The sequence below is a fragment of the Xenopus laevis genome, chromosome 1S (genome assembly GCF_017654675.1).
Source record: "Xenopus laevis strain J_2021 chromosome 1S, Xenopus_laevis_v10.1, whole genome shotgun sequence".
Classification (NCBI taxonomy): domain Eukaryota; kingdom Metazoa; phylum Chordata; class Amphibia; order Anura; family Pipidae; genus Xenopus; species Xenopus laevis.
The window spans coordinates 202,182,157-202,198,488 of NC_054372.1; the positions used below are offsets into that span (position 1 = coordinate 202,182,157).

Here is a 16,332-nt window from a genome sequence, read left to right on the forward strand (position 1 = left end):
GCCATGTAAAGAGCTTTTTGTTATGAGCAAATAAGTCAATTTGTGTCTCCTCAGTCCAAAGCACTTTGTTCCCAAAAGCCTGTGTCTTGTCTAAATGATCTTTTCCATAGAACAAGCGAGTGTGTTTGTGTGAGTGCAGAAAGGGCTTCTCATCCCCCTGCCATACACATGTTCTTTGTGCAAATTGTGCTGAATTGTAGAACGATGTACAGATACACCTGCATCTGCAGCAAGATCTTCTTGCAGGTCTTTGGAGATGATCTTTGGCTTGTCTGTAACATTCTCGCAATCCTCCGCATATGTCGCTCCTGTATTTTCTTGGCCTGTCAGACCTGGGTTTTACAGCAACTGTGCCTGTGGCCTTCCATTTCCTGATTCCATTCCTTACAGTTGGAACTGGCAGTTTAAACCTCTGAGATAGATTTTTGTAGCCCTCCGCTAAACCATAATACTGAACAATCTTAGTTTTCAGATCTTTTGAGAGTTGCTTTGAGGATCCCATGCTGTCACTCTTCAGAGGAGAGTCAAACAGAAGCACAACTTGCAATTGGTCACCTTAAATACCTTTTTTTTATGATTGGACACACCTGCCTATGAAGTTCAATGCTTAAAGGAACAGTTCAGTATAAAAATAAAAACTGGGTAAATAGGTTGTGCAAAATAAAAAATGTATCTAATATAGTTAGTTGGGCAAAAATGTAATGTATAAAGGCTGGAGTGAGTGGATGTGTAACATAATAGCCAGAACACTACTTCCTGCTTTTCAGCTCTCTAACTCTGAGTTAGTTAGTGACTATAAGGGGGGGGCCACATGGGACATAACTGGTCAGTGATTTTGCAATTCATCCTCAACATTCAGCTCAGATTCAAAAGCATCAATTATGACCCATGCCCCCCCCCCAGTTACTGCCTGGTAACCAATCAGTGGAAAGCAAGAGAGCTGAAAAGCAGGAAGTAGTGTTCTGGCTATTATGTTACACATCCAGTCACTCCAGTCTTTATACATTACATTTGTGGCTAACTAACTATATTAGAAACATTTTTTATTTTGCACAGCCTATCTATTTACCCAGTTTTTATTTTTATACTGAACTGTTCCTTTAACCAGCTAATCCAACCAATTTGGTGTTGCCATAGTAATCAGTATTGAGCAGTTGCATTCAAATTAGCAAAATTACAAGGGTACCCACATTTTTGCACAGCCAGTTTTTCACATTTTGATTTATACAACTGAATACTGCTTCACTAAAAATCTTTGTTCAGAGAACAGCCCAGTACTCAGATGTTCCTGGGAAATGAAACAAATACCACAGGCTGAGAAGTGTTCCCAAACTTTTCATGACTGTAGACCAATAGGCCAGTGTAGTGTCTGCCTGTAGTTGGCTAAAACCTTTCTGTGCTTTGCCCCTAGTGACCCCAGCACATTTGTTCCATCTGAGCTATACGATGCATCTGGCTCATGTTGTCCTATCTTGTTCCACAGTTGGGTTACTAACTAATATGGAGTCCCCTCTTTCCCTAGGTGGTGGCCCCTACTATTAGCTCCCCAGTGTGTCAGGAGCAGCTTCTGGAGGCCGGTAAGCAGGTTGCTAAGTCAGTTGAAGGATGTGTGGAAGCTTCGGAGGCAGCAGTTGAAGACCCTGAGCTCCTGAAGGCAGTGGGAGTGGCAGCTTCAGGTGTAACGCAAGCCCTAAATAACCTGCTGCAGCATATTAAGAAGCACGCTAGCGGAGGCCCACCCACTGGCCGATATGACCAGGCAACCGACACCATCCTCAATGTGACCGAGAATATCTTCAGCTCTATGGGAGATGCTGGTTAGTTTGAGCATGCATGGTGTGCTAGTCACATGGTATTTACTGGGCCATGGAGAGGGTGGGATAGTGTTTGATAATACCTTATCCCTGTACCCTGTCATTCCTTTCCTTCAGGGGAGATGGTCCGACAGGCCCGCATTCTGGCACAGGCTACTTCAGACCTCGTGGGGGCCATTAAGGCGGATGCAGAGCGTGAGAGTGATCTTGAGAACTCCCGTAAGCTGCTCAGTGCCGCCAAACTCTTAGCAGATGCTACAGCGAGAATGGTGGAGGCCGCCAAGGTGGGTTATGGATGAGCCTTAGCACTCTAAGACACACGGCACATCCCTGGATTGCAAAGATCAGTAGAGTTCTGGGGGGTACAACATGTTATGTGTCTAATGGGTGAGCCCTTACTGTAGGGGGTACATGTTATGTGTCTAATGGGTGAGCCCTTACTGTGGCGGGGTACAACATGTTGCGTATAATGGGTGAGCCCTTACTGTAGGGGGTACAACATGTTGCGTCTAATGGGTGTGTCCTTACTGTAGGGGGGTACAACATTGTGTCTAATGGGTGTGCCCTTACTGTAGGGGGGTACAACATGTGTCTAATGGGTGTGCCCTTACTGTAGGGGGTACAACATGTTATGTTTCTAATGGGTGAGCCCTTACTGTAGGGGGGTACAACATGTTGTGTCTAATGGGTGTGCCCTTACTGTAGGGGGGTACAACATGTGTCTAATGGGTGTGTCCTTACTGTAGGGGGGTACAACATGTTGTGTCTAATGGGTGTGCCCTTACTGTAGGGGGTACAACATGTTGTGTCTAATGGGTGTGCCCTTACTGTAGGGGGGTACAACATGTTGTGTCTAATGGGTGAGCCCTTACTGTAGGGGGGTACAACATGTGTCTAATGGGTGTGCCCTTACTGTAGGGGTGTACAACATGTGTCTAATGGGTGTGTCCTTACTGTAGGGGGTACAACATGTTGTGTCTAATGGGTGTGCCCTTACTGTAGGGGGGTACAACATGTTGTGTCTAATGGGTGTGCCCTTACTGTAGGGGGGTGCAACATGTGTCTAATGGGTGTGCCCTTACTGTAGGGGTGTACAACATGTGTCTAATGGGTGTGTCCTTACTGTAGGGGGTACAACATGTTGTGTCTAATGGGTGTGCCCTTACTGTAGGGGGGTACAACATGTGTCTAATGGGTGTGCCCTTACTGTAGGGGTGTACAACATGTGTCTAATGGGTGTGTCCTTACTGTAGGGGGTACAACATGTTATGTGTCTAATAGGTGTGTCCTTACTATAGGGGGCAGCCGCGCATCCGGACAGTGAGGAGCAGCAGCAGAAGCTGAGGGAGGCAGCAGAAGGTCTGAGAATGGCAACTAATGCAGCAGCACAGAATGCAATTAAAAAGAAACTGGTTCACAAACTGGAGGTAAGTGGAAATGTGGGATTTTAGAGGAATGTGGGCATAGTGTGGAAAAGCAATTAATCTGCTTTCTGTGATTGGAGGGGTTGGTGCTGCTGGTATCACAAGTACTTATTAAAGGAATGGAGGGATAACATTATAAATCAATAGAACAAACAGAAGGTGAGGATTATTTTTCTTTTGGCTCTTTCAGCAAGCCGCCAAACAAGCAGCAGCCTCTGCTACACAGACAATTGCTGCCGCACAGAATGCAGCCTCCAGCAACAAGAACCCGGCTGCACAGCAACAACTGGTTCAGAGCTGTAAGGTGAGCTCCCCTCCTGCAAGAATGTGGCTCTTTATTTCTCTCTGTTATGCCTCTTACTAAGTATGCTACTCCCTTATATAGTCTGTACAGTGACATATGAGCTCCCACTTATCTATCTGTGTATCATTCCCTTGTATCCCACTCATACACAGGGATCATCACTCATGTGCTCTCTCCCGTAGCTCCAGCGCAATACAGTCTAATAGTACAGCCCTGACCCAAGGCTCTGATAAAAGGCAGTTAGTCCAGTACATTACTCTCTTCACTCTTTTTGTATAAACTGCAGTCTTTGAAAACATGGAAACACTCTCCAGCTTGTGTACATTTGTTTCCTTGATGCAGGTTGTGGCCGAGCAGATCCCTATGTTGGTGCAAGGAGTGAGAGGGAGTCAGTCTCAACCTGACAGTCCCAGTGCTCAGCTGTCTCTCATCGGCGCCAGCCAGAACTTCCTGCAGGTTAGTTGTGTTGGGCATTGGCAGCCATAAGAGATCCCTCCTGTTTGCTATATAGTTGCAATACTGTACAGTACTTTCATATATATATAGTTGCAATAGCATTGATAGAAGACAGGTTGTGCATTAACTGTATCCCCATCCCTTTAAATTATACAGCAAGTGCTGAAATGGGGGAATAGTGCTGTAACCGATTCCTTCTCCTTTAACTTCAGATTGAACTATCCAAAAGAATATCCAGTGCACTTCCCCTTTAAATAGCCTTTAAATCCTCTTTATCATGTACATGTGATCTTTACAGGTACTTCCACCAAGACTGAGTGAAATGCCTACTTACAAGTAGTATTTAACTCGCATGTAACGTTATCTGTACTGGGTTATTCTCCTCCTCTGACACTCCGTGGGTATCCCCATATAAAATAGGAAATATATAGTGTACTCCATTTTATTAAAACTTAAAAGACATAAAAAAAATTTTCATTAAAATAGCGTTCGTAAGCAGACTTTCTTTGCAGATTGCCCAGTTGTATTTGGGATAGAGGTACTGCCGGCTTCCCCTTCTCCCTCGTGGCTTTACCCTGAAAGCTGCCGTTCTGTCCCCAACGCCTGACGCGTTTCACTGATCCAATCAGCTTCCTCAGAGGCATGGGGTGTGTAGCGTGTAGTTTGCGTAAAAGCCGATTGCGGCTGGTTTCCATGTTTACCCTTCCGGTGTCTATCCTAATGCGTTCCATTCTGCGTTCCATTCTGCGTTCCAGCCCTCTATCGGAGGGATCTCCTTTGTTCCGTTGCTATTCCAATGTGTCTGGGCAACTCGGCGTCCTGCTTATTTGAGTTCTCAATCCATCGAACCTGAATATTCCCTTATTTTGCAGAAACGGGTTTGGGAGGGCTGTATTTTATATAACAAAATAAAACCACATTAAAAAAACATATGGAACACAACATCACACCCAGAGGTTTACGAATAAATAAAAATCCAACTCTTGGTATAAACGATGTAGAGTTCCAAAAAGAATGGAATAAGGTATTAGAAGAGTGCACGAATAGTTTAATCAAATTAATTATTAAACAAAGGAACTTGGAGCTGACCAAATATGATCAACAAATTAGGGAATTACAAATAAATCAGGAGGAATTTAAAAAAACACAGGAATATGAAACATTGGAAAGAGGGGTAGTACAGAAACTATGTGACGAAGAAAAAAAGATTATAGAAACCAAACAACATAAATTCAGGAGAGACAAAATGGATTATAATAACGGACAGGTAAGAACTTGGTTCCAAAAGAACAGACCAAAAGAGAAAAAAAAGTCTCACCAATAAGAGATAACAAACAAAACATCTATAATATATTATAATGAAAGAAATAATGAATACGGAAGAAGAAACAATATCAGTACTAATTTTTTAGAATTGTGCAGGGGGCGGAGAATAGTAGATACACATTGGCAGTTCCCCAAAAAAGACAGAAGGGAGGAAAGAAACAGGGAACAAACACAAGGGAACCCACACCAGAACAAGGGGAGCGAAAGAAAAACCTGGAGGGAACAATATCAGCCACAAAGACCCCCCAAAAACAAGTTGTAAAACTAAGCCCACAAAAAGAGAACAAAACACAAAGAAAGAGGAGAGGTAAAAAAGGGGGAACCGACCATAAGAAATCAGAAGGAAATAGGGAGACAGAGGGAACATTAGGAATATTTAATCCAAGTACAACACCATTAGTAAAGGCTTGACATTTGCACCAACAAACAGAATTAGTGGCTTTAATCTGTTCATCGATGCAGAGAAATTTATAAGGAAAATAAGATTGAAAAATTCCTTCTCAAACAGTGTAATTATTATAAGAGAAACCCAGGGAGTGACAGTAAATCATCCACGCTATTACCACACGAGATTAAAAAATAAATTGAAGTACATTCCAGGAGAAGAAAAGGCCCCTACATACAACTGTATGAGCAATTTATCAAGAAAGATATAAATGAATTACAAAAAAAGTGGAAAATAAACCAATGAACCCAAATCTTACCAAGAAAGAGAGAGAGGCCTTAAAAATCCTTAAAAAAGAATGATAATATTGTTATAAAGCCAGTGGATAAAGGCTTTATGGATAGGGATGGGCGAATTTTTTCAACTTGTGACGCCCATAGATTTGTATGGTGTTGTGCGTCAAAAAAAAAATCTGGTCAAAAAAATTTCGCAGCTTGACAATTTTTCTGACGCCCATAGACTTTATTGGCCGTCGGCGACATTTCACTGGAGGCGAATTTTTGGCGAAACGAAACTGGTCAAATTCGCCCATCCCTAATTATAGATGTTGAGAAATATGAGAAAATGTGCCTGGATCTAATAAATGATCAGAACACATACAGAGAACTAGGAGAAGATCCCATCTGATTGTTCAATGGAAAAATAGAGAAATTAATACAAATAGCAACAAACAAAGGAATATTAGATGCTAAAGAAAGTGACTAAATAGTCACTTTCTTTAGCATCTAATATTCCTTTGTTTGTTGCTATTTGTATTAATTTCTCTATTGTTCTCTATACAATAAAACCCCGAATATTCCAGTTTTTTATTGACTACCCAAGATTCACAAGAATATACAAAAGCCACCAGGGAGGCCCATAATATCAGGGATAAACTCAATTTCATGCAATCTCTCAGAATATGTAGATAAAATCATAAAAAGATATGTAATAGAACTACCCACTTATCTAAAAGATTCCAAACAATTAGAATATTACAGGAGATTAAACCAACACAAAAAACAATCCTATGTACATTAGACGTTAAGGCCTTATACACCTCAATCCAACACGAAGCTGGAGTAAAAGCCATCTCCTACTATTTAGATCAGTGATCCCCAACCAGTAGCTCATGAGCAACATGTTGCTCTCCAACCCCTTGGATGTTGCTCCCAGTGGCCTTAAAGAAGGTGCTTATTTTTGAATTCTAGGCAAGTTTTGGTTGCTTAAAAACCAGATGTACTGCCAAACAGACCCACCTGTAGGCTGCCAGTCCACATAGGGGCTACCAATAGCCAATCACAACCCTTATTTGGCACCATCCAGGAACATTTTTTGTTCTTGTGTTGCTCCCCAACTCTTTTTAAATCTCAATGTTGCTCACTGGTGAAAAAGGTTGGGGACCCCTGATTTAGATGATGCTAGCAGGAAAACAGAAAGAATTTATTATAGAGGCAATAGCACATATACTGAAACACAATTATTTTTGGTTTAAGGACAAGTACTATGTGCAAACATGGGGCACCGCCATGGGAACAAGATTCACACCCAGCTACGCAAACCTATTCATGGGACACTGGGAAGAGCAGAACATACTACCACAGCTGGGGGAGAATCTAATCCTATGGTGGCGCTACATCAATGACATTGTACTAGTGTAATAGAACTTCTTAAGTTCATTGGAGAACTCAATTAAAATGATATAAATTTGGAATTTACATCCACATACAGTCCACTAAGCCTACATTTCTTAGATCTAAAAATGATCAATTACACTTTAAAACATTCATTAAAAAAGTGGACGTATGCAATTACGTGCTAAATACCAGTAACCATAATCCGACATGGCTAAAAACATCCCATATGGTCAATTCCATAGATTAAAGAAAAATTGTTCAGAAATAGAGGAATTAAAAGCACAATTGGACCATGTATCTAACAGATTTGAACAGAGAGGATACAAAAAAGATTTGCTACAAAAATCATGAGAGAGCGTAAATGAAATAAATAGAATAGACCTAATAAAGGAGAAAACAATCGGAGAAACAGATAAGAGGGATGAACAGTGTATGTTTGTTACTACATATACACCAGGAACTACAGAAAATCCTAATTAAGCATTGGAACATCTTAGGAGACACACTATTATAGGGTAACACACAAAAAAGCAAGAGATTTAGGACAAGTGCTAGTAAGAAACCATATCCAGACAGACAGAACAAGAAAGAAAGAACAAAAAGAGGAATGGAAAGGTTTTTACCCATGCGCCCTGTGCAAGGCCTGTAGATATGCAGAAAAAAAGAAACATTTTAAATGGAATGTGACCAAGAAAATATTCAATATTGAATGTTGCATTAAATGCACTACTATAAATGTGACGTACTGCCTGGAGTGCCCATGTGGGCTACAGTATATTGGGAAAACTAACAGAAGCCTAAAAGACAGGATAAATGAACATGTAAGAAATATAGAAAAAGGACTGGAGAATCACAGTGTGTCTAATCATTTCCAAATATATCATGATAAGAATGCAAAAGGATTAACATTCTGGGGCATAACAGGAATAATGACGAACTGGAGAGGAGGAGATAGGGTTAAAAGAACGCTACAGGAAGAAAGCAAATGGATTTATGATATGCAAACCCTAACCCCCAAAGGATTAATATATCGATATGAATTTACAAGCAGTTCTATAAGACAACCTGTATTTAAAAGCTAAAAATAATTGTAATAGGAAACCTAATCACTGAGCACATATTTACGATTATATTTCATAATGTATGTCACACCTCATAAAGAAGAAAACAGACACAGGAATTAATGAATCACTTAATTTTATGAATATAAAAAAAATTGATTGATTGAATATTAAAAAACATACACTAAATTAAATTATAAATGAGAAAATTAAGTAACACAGCATTTTATAGAAGTTTTATAGAAGTAATTTATTGAAAGCACACTAAGCACTTTAAGATATAATATTAAAAATGTTTAGATGCAATGGATTGTCAGGGGGTATTAGTTAATAAGAATATATCTAGGATTCTTTATAGGCTGCACACTGTTCAGACAGAATATCAACAACAACGCTAAAATGTTATGTAAAATACAGCCCTCCCAAACCCGTTTGGGGATATTCAGGTTCAAAGGATTGAGAACTCAAATAAGCAGGACGCTCAGTTGCCCAGACTCATAGGAATAGCAACAGAACAAAGCAGATACCTCCGATAGAGGGCTGGAACACAGAATGGAACGTATAAGGATAGAAACCGGAAGGGTAACCATGGAAACCAGCCACTATCGGCTTTTTAGCAAACTACACACCCCATGCCTCTGAGGAAGCTGATTGGATCAGCGAAAGGCGTCAGGCGTTGGGGACAGAACGGCAGCTTGCAGGGGAAAGCCACCAAGTCGGCAGTACCTCTATCCCGGCTACAACCGGGCAACCTGCAAATAAATCCAAAGATATATTCCAAATAATTCTCTCAAAGTTAAAAAATCACTCTTTATTCAGCATAGATATTAAAAAGTAGGCATACAGACCAATTGATGCTCCGCCTTACGCGTTTCGTGCCCACAGGCACTTAATCATGCCTATGTGCATGATAAAGAGGATTTAAAGGCTATTTAAAGGGGAAGTGCACTGGATATTCTTTTGGATAGTTCAATCTGAATTTAAAGGAGAAGGAATCGGTTACAGCACTATTCCCCCATTTCAGCACTTGCTGTATAATTTAAAGTTTGGAAATACTACACTTTGTATTTCTCTGTTGTTTGTTTTCTCCGTTGCCAGAGGCGCTGATCCATTTTTTAGACATATATAACAAAACCACAGTTGAGAGACTGAAGCAGGATCGGCAGGAGTGAACTGGACTAAGGACTAACTTTGTTTTCTTACAATTTTTGATTTTTATTTCCCTATCCCTTTAGCCTGGTGCAAAACTGGTCACAGCTGGAAAATCTGCTGTACCAACCGTTTCTGATCCGGCTTCTGCAATGCAACTTGGCCAGTGCACCAAAAACTTGGCATCGGCTCTGGCAGAACTGCGTACGGCTGCACAGAAGGTAAATGTATTTAATCATTTCCATGATATCTGTGGGAGTGGTGTATGTGGCACAGTGAGTCTGGAGGATTGTGTGTTATAGACACATTGGAACATGGCACTGTATGTCAGTAATAGGTTTTATAGGCCAGTAACTGTTTCTCTGGTTGTCTATGAAGATTCTCATTTATCCAGCACATGATATACAGTATCTAGTAGAGTCTAGTAAAGGCAACTGGACATTTAGAGTTTTTCTTGAAAACATTTCACCCTCATCCGAGTGACTTCTTCAGTTCAACTGTTTGTGTGTTTGTGTTGCTGCCCCACGTTGGGACAGCAACACAACACAGCAACTTATGATCTAGACTGATTATCTCCAGCTGACTATTATGTGGGTTCAAGGTACTCTGGGGAAGCCATTGGCTAATATGTCTGCTTTGTTTATATTCTGATTTAGGCACATGAGGCTTGTGGTCCACTTGAAATCGACTCTGCTCTAAATCTGGTTCGATCCCTGGAACAAGGTCTTCAGGAGGCTCGAGCAGCTGCAAGGGAAGGCAAACTGCAGCCACTACCAGGCGAGACTGTGAGTTTCTGCCCCACATATTTGCATTTGGGGTTTGTGTCTATTTGGATAGTTTGTGTTGTTGCGCGTTCCCTGCTGTAAAGCTCTGGTGCAATTGTCTCACCCAGATGGAGAAGTGCGCTCAAGATTTGGGGAGCAGCACTAAGGCCGTGAGCTCTTCCATTGCTCAGTTACTGGGCGAGATCGTCCACGGGAATGAAAACTACACAGGTAGTAACAATCCCCAGCTGCCCTGCAGTATTGACCCTATACCCTTCCACACCTACCCACTGGCCTTCAATCCTGCCCCGTTCTTTCCTCTGTCATCGCACTCCAGGTTATTATGCCTCAATCATTTCCATTTCCTCTTTATCTAGAAAACATGTTACGCCTTCATGACTTGTACACAAAGTACCCCTACCCCTCACAACCTCTCCACTAGTCTGACTACCATGGAATAGACCTTCACTCTACCCCTTCTGTCTCTCTCAACCTTCTGCTATAATTCTCCAAAAATGACATTGGCACCATGACTTGACTCCTCTTCAGAGATGCTCCAGTCACTGTTGCCAAACCAAACCCCTCATAATATTCAGTTGTGCCCCCCCCCTTCTACTACTTCTCTCCTTTCTGTTCTAGGTCGTGCAGCTCGTGACGTTGCCCAGGCTCTGAGGTCACTGGCACAGGCCAGTCGGGGAGTAGCTGCAAATTCATCTGATCCTGCGGTGCAGAACGCCATGTTGGAGTGCGCTGAGGATGTTATGGATAAAGCAGGGAACTTAATTGAGGAAGCAAAGAGAGCAGTGGGCAAACCAACTGATCCCGAGGGCCAGCAAAGACTCGTTCAGGTGGGTTTCACTGGTACAAGACATCACTGAGGTGTAAAACTAATGTTTACTAATTATGTATTAATGGCGTAAATATATAAGCTGTGCAAAATAAGTGAATGGATATTAGCTCCCTATAATTTTTTATTTTGTACATCCTACCTATTTACCCGGTTTGATTGTTACATTGAACTGTTCCTTTAAGAGCAATTATATACTGATGCCTACACTTGATTGGGGGAGGAGAGGGCCAAGAAAAAGGGATGTTGAGCCAAAATAAAAGTGGATGAAGGGGAGAGCAATGAATAAAGAAAATGTTGGGGAGGAAGGAGCAATAAGACAAAGTAGGCAGGAAAACATGGAGCTGATTATTGGTAAAATTGGCCTATTGAGTGTAGCTTACATTGTACCTTTCAAGGTTATGTGGGTAAGTGGCCTCTGATAACTTTGTCATCTTTCTTTATACAGGTTGCAAAAGCCGTGTCCCAGGCTCTGAGCCGCTGTGTAAACTGCCTGCCTGGACAGAGAGATGTTGATGCTGCTATAAAGAGCATAGGAGAAGCCAGCAAGATACTGCTAGCAAGTTCTGTAAGAGCCCTTTCATTCTTAGGGACTAACAATTTCACTTCCCATTACTCCTAAGAACTGCTTACTCCCTTCACATCACACGTAGAGACTTACTCCCTTCCCCTTCACGTTACTCCTAAGAACTACTTACTCCCTTCCTGTTCCATCACTCCCAAGAACTACATATTCTTTTCCCATCACTTGTAAGAACTCTCTTCAAATCACACGTAGAGATTGCTTACTCCCCTTCCCTTTTTGTCACTCCTATGAACTACTTACTCCCTTCTCCTCTTTGTCACTCGTAAAAACGACTAACTCCCTTCAAATCACACGTAGAGACTTAAGGTCCCCATACATGGAGAGATCCGCTCGTTTGGCGATGTCGCCAAACGAGCGGATCTCCCTCCGATATGCCCACCTTGAGGTGGGCAATATCGGGCTGATCCGATCGTGGGCCCTAGGGCCCAACGATCAGATCCTAGCAAATGCAAACAGGCGGTCGGATCGTGGGACCGCATCAACGAACAGATGCGGCCGCGATCCGACAGGATTTTTAATCCCATCCGATCGAGATCTGGCCAGATCTCGATCGGGGAAGCCCGTCGGGGGGGCCCATACACGGGCCAATAAGCTGCCGACTCGGTCTGTCGGCATCTTTTATCGGCCCGTGTATGGCCACCTTTACTCCCTTCCCGTCACTCCTAAGAACTACTTCCTCCCTTCCTGTTCCATCACTACCAAGAACTACATATTCTTTTCCCATCACTCGTAAGAACTACTTTCTCTCTTCAAATCACACGTAAAGACTACTTACATCCTTCCTCTTCTCGTCACTTCTATGAACTACTCCTTTCCCATCACACATACAAACTATTTACTCCCTTACCCTTCTCGTTCCTCCTAAGCACTATTTACTCTCTTCCCTCATAGAGACTGTTTAATCCCTTACCCTTCTCTCCACTCCTAAGAACTAATTACTGCCTTCCCATCACACGTAGAGACTATTTACTCCTTTCCCCTTCTTGTTCCTCCTAAGAATATTTACCTCCCTTCCCTTTTCCATGATTTCTAGAGACTACTTTTCTGATTCCCTTCCCTTTTCCATCACTCTTAAGGGCTATTATTCCCTCCTGTTCCTATCCATTGTAGTTACTGCTTACTCTCTCCCCTTTCCCCTCTCTGCTAAGAACTTTCTTATTTTCCTGTGGGCTAATTACACCCTTTCCAAAACTCTTGGGAATTAATTACAAACACACATGTATCTCACCCACGTGGATTTTCACCTCTCTTTCTCTCTCGCGTTCTTCAGTTTCCTTCAGGTACAAAGAACTTCCAGGAAGCTCAGAGCCAGCTGAATCAAGCAGCTGCTGGGCTTAACCAGTCTGCAAATGAACTTGTACAGGCCTCACGAACTACCCCACAGGAATTGGCAAAGGCTTCTGGGAAATATAGTCAGGACTTCAACGAGTTTCTTCAGGCTGGAGTTGAAATGGCAGGACAGTCTCAGGTGGGATAAATACCCTGAACTTCTCATGTTGTAAATTTCTGTCTCTGCCCGTGCTTCTCCTATCATTATCATTTCCATATTTTCTATTCGTATCCAGAACAAAGAGGACCAGGCTCAGGTGGTTTCCAATCTGAAGAGCATCTCTCTGTCCTCTAGTAAACTGCTACTGGCTGCTAAAGCTCTTTCTGCTGATCCAGCTGCTCCCAATCTCAAGAATCAACTGGCAGCTGCAGCAAGGTGAGTGCACCCAAGTAATGGTGAGTCCAAGTAATGTGAGTGTATAGGGGAGGTGACACCATTGTATAAAGTACTATAATGGTTGCATTCCTGCAAGAAAATTACAGTGAATTGGAGGTGACGGAATTGCCCCTTATTTATTTATTTGGCCAAAGAGTGTGAAAAACAGAGATAAGTTTAGGCTGGACAAGCCTCCTTTTATCCCTTTCATATCCAGTTTTTTTACCAGCGCTCTGCACTTTAATTGTATCCTTTAGCCTGGGAAGGGGTTTGCTCTTTGTACGTTTTTATTATAACCCCAATTAGTTTTTTGTTTTACATCCAATCAATTTGAGTTTGTACAGGACTTATCCATCTGCCGTCTGGCAGTGCTTTATGGTAACAGTGTTTACTGTTCTCCTTGTCAGGGCTGTAACCGACAGTATCAACCAGCTGATCACTGTGTGTACCCAGCAGGCACCGGGGCAGAAGGAGTGCGACAACGCCCTGCGAGAACTTGAGGTCACTATCCTGTAGCCATTTTGGGAATTAGTGACATGGGGCCTATATATCTAATGTCTGGGAATCATGGGAAGTAGGCATTGAGGTGTATTAATGGCTGGCCAGAACTGGGGATAGTGGATTGGAAGTGAGATAGCAGAGTTTGATGGAAGGGTTGGATGAGTAATGATGAGACAATGATACTAGTAACTGAGACAAATACAGAGTGGAAGATGTTAGAGGGTGGGGTGTTAGTTTGGTGGGAGGAGTATAAATACATTGCATAACACAATTGATTGTCACATATATGGCTGTTTGGGATGGGACTGTAAATGGAAGAGGGAACTATAGACTCAAGGTTGGTGCAATGATGGTAAACAGCCCAGCTAGATATGGTTATTGGGGGCAGGGATTTGCAGAACCCATTACAGGTGGATGACACAGTGGGCTGCCTTTGCTGGGTTCCAATGTTTTTATCTAAAGCGAGGGGTCTTTAGTTATGGGCCAGCATCATGGTGGGGTGCCAGGATGGGTATTTGTAGTAGTTTCAGCCCATTAGCCCATTTGATTTTCAGCATTGACTCTTCTATGTTGTTCAATCAGACTGTGCGGGAGTTGCTCCAGAATCCAACAGAGCCAGTAAATGACCAGTCTTATTTCCACTGTTTGGACAGTGTCATGGAAAACTCCAAGGTGAGGTTTAGCCCCTTTACCCTGATTGTTTCCTGCCCAATCATATGCGCTTGTTTGTGCCTGTATACTCACTCACTCAGAAATATTCTCCCATTCTCTGTTTCTCCCTCAGGTACTTGGGGAGTCCATGGCCGGCATCTCCCAGAATGCCAAGACCAGTAACCTTCCTGAGTTTGGTGAATCTGTCGGTGCTGCTTCCAAAGCTCTCTGTGGACTGACTGAGGCTGCTGCTCAGGTATATAAGCTTGCACTCACATGCCTCCATATGTCTATCTCTTTGGTGCAAATCTTCTGATATCTCCCTGTTCCCTCAGGCTGCCTACCTGGTTGGAGTATCTGATCCTAATAGCCATGCTGGACTACAGGGACTGGTAGATCCAACACAATTTGCTAGAGCCAATCAAGCCATTCAAATGGCGTGCCAGAACCTTGGAGACCCTGCCTGTACCCAATCACAGGTGAGAAACAACACTTTCCTATCATGTTGTTCATAGACCATTCATAGTGAAGTCCCTCCTTCTTTATTAACCTCACTCCAAACTCATATTCTTATTCTGTTCCTTGTGATTCTGCAGGTCTTATCAGCTGCCACTATTGTGGCCAAACATACATCTGCTTTGTGCAATGCCTGCCGTGTTGCCTCTACCCATACCTCCAATCCTGTTGCCAAGAGACAGTTTGTCCAGTCTGCCAAGGAGGTTGCTAACAGCACCGCTAATCTTGTCAAAACCATCAAGGTAAGAGCTCAATTATTGAATAGTTGCTAACCTGGCAGACTTGGGGAGCGGAGGATAGCCAGGGGGATCTAGGGATTGGAGGCCAGCCTGTCAGATCTAGGGAGCGGTGGATAGCCCTGGGGGATCTAGGAGCGAAAGGCATGGCCTGGCGGATCTAGGGAGCGGTGATGGCCTGGTGGATCTAGGGATTGGAGGCCAGACTGGCGGATCTAGGTATTGGAGGCCAGCCTGGCAGATCTAGGGATTGGAGGCCAGCCTGGCAGATCTAGGGAGTAGAGGCCAGCCTGGTGGATCTAGGGGGAGGAGGCCAGCCTGGCGGATCTAGGGAGTAGAGGCTAGCCCTGGGGGATCTAGGGGGAGGAGGCCAGCCTGGCGTATCTAGGGAGCGAAAGGGGATGTCCTAGTGGATCTAGGAATTGGAGGCCAGCCTGGCGGATCTAGGGATTGGAGGCCAGCCTTGCGGATCTAGGGAGCGAAAGGGGATGTCCTAGTGGATCTAGGTATTGGTGGCTAGCCCTGGGGGATCTAGGAAGCGAAAGGGGATGTCCTAGTGTATCTAGGTATTGGTGCTAGCCCTGGGGGATCTAGGGATTGGAGGCCAGCCTTGCGGATCTAGGGAGCGAAAGGGGATGTCCTAGTGGATCTAGGTATTGGTGGCTAGCCCTGGGGGATCTAGGAAGCGAAAGGGATGGCCTGGTGGATCAAGGGATTGGAGGCCAGCCTGTGGGATCTAGGGAGCAGAGGCTAGCAGAACTAGGGAATAATATTTAGTCTAGTGAAACTAAAGTCTGCCTGCCTGAATTAGGGAAGGTGTATAAGACTAGGCAATTTATAGTTATGTGTATTGTATTTTTATACTTATTTGTACTTATTATTGACCCCCTTTTTCTTATGTTAATGTATTGTTGTGCTGTACAGTGCTTTG

General features: G+C 43.2%; 1 protein-coding gene across 2 annotated transcripts in view; it reads left to right on the forward strand.

The window, feature by feature from the left end:
- Positions 1-16,332, forward strand: part of tln2.S (talin 2 S homeolog) — a 49,953-nt gene that overhangs the window by 20,923 nt on the left and 12,698 nt on the right. For both annotated transcript variants that reach the window (XM_041572140.1, XM_041572142.1), the window contains 17 exons: positions 1,523-1,817; positions 1,932-2,098; positions 3,113-3,241; positions 3,429-3,542; positions 3,885-3,998; positions 9,682-9,816; positions 10,252-10,380; positions 10,488-10,590; positions 10,999-11,207; positions 11,655-11,774; positions 13,063-13,260; positions 13,358-13,497; positions 13,905-13,998; positions 14,581-14,670; positions 14,783-14,905; positions 14,985-15,128; positions 15,246-15,407. In XM_041572140.1, coding sequence (XP_041428074.1) covers positions 1,523-1,817; positions 1,932-2,098; positions 3,113-3,241; positions 3,429-3,542; positions 3,885-3,998; positions 9,682-9,816; positions 10,252-10,380; positions 10,488-10,590; positions 10,999-11,207; positions 11,655-11,774; positions 13,063-13,260; positions 13,358-13,497; positions 13,905-13,998; positions 14,581-14,670; positions 14,783-14,905; positions 14,985-15,128; positions 15,246-15,407 — 2,466 coding nt within the window. The remainder of the gene's footprint in view (positions 1-1,522; positions 1,818-1,931; positions 2,099-3,112; positions 3,242-3,428; positions 3,543-3,884; positions 3,999-9,681; positions 9,817-10,251; positions 10,381-10,487; positions 10,591-10,998; positions 11,208-11,654; positions 11,775-13,062; positions 13,261-13,357; positions 13,498-13,904; positions 13,999-14,580; positions 14,671-14,782; positions 14,906-14,984; positions 15,129-15,245; positions 15,408-16,332) is intronic.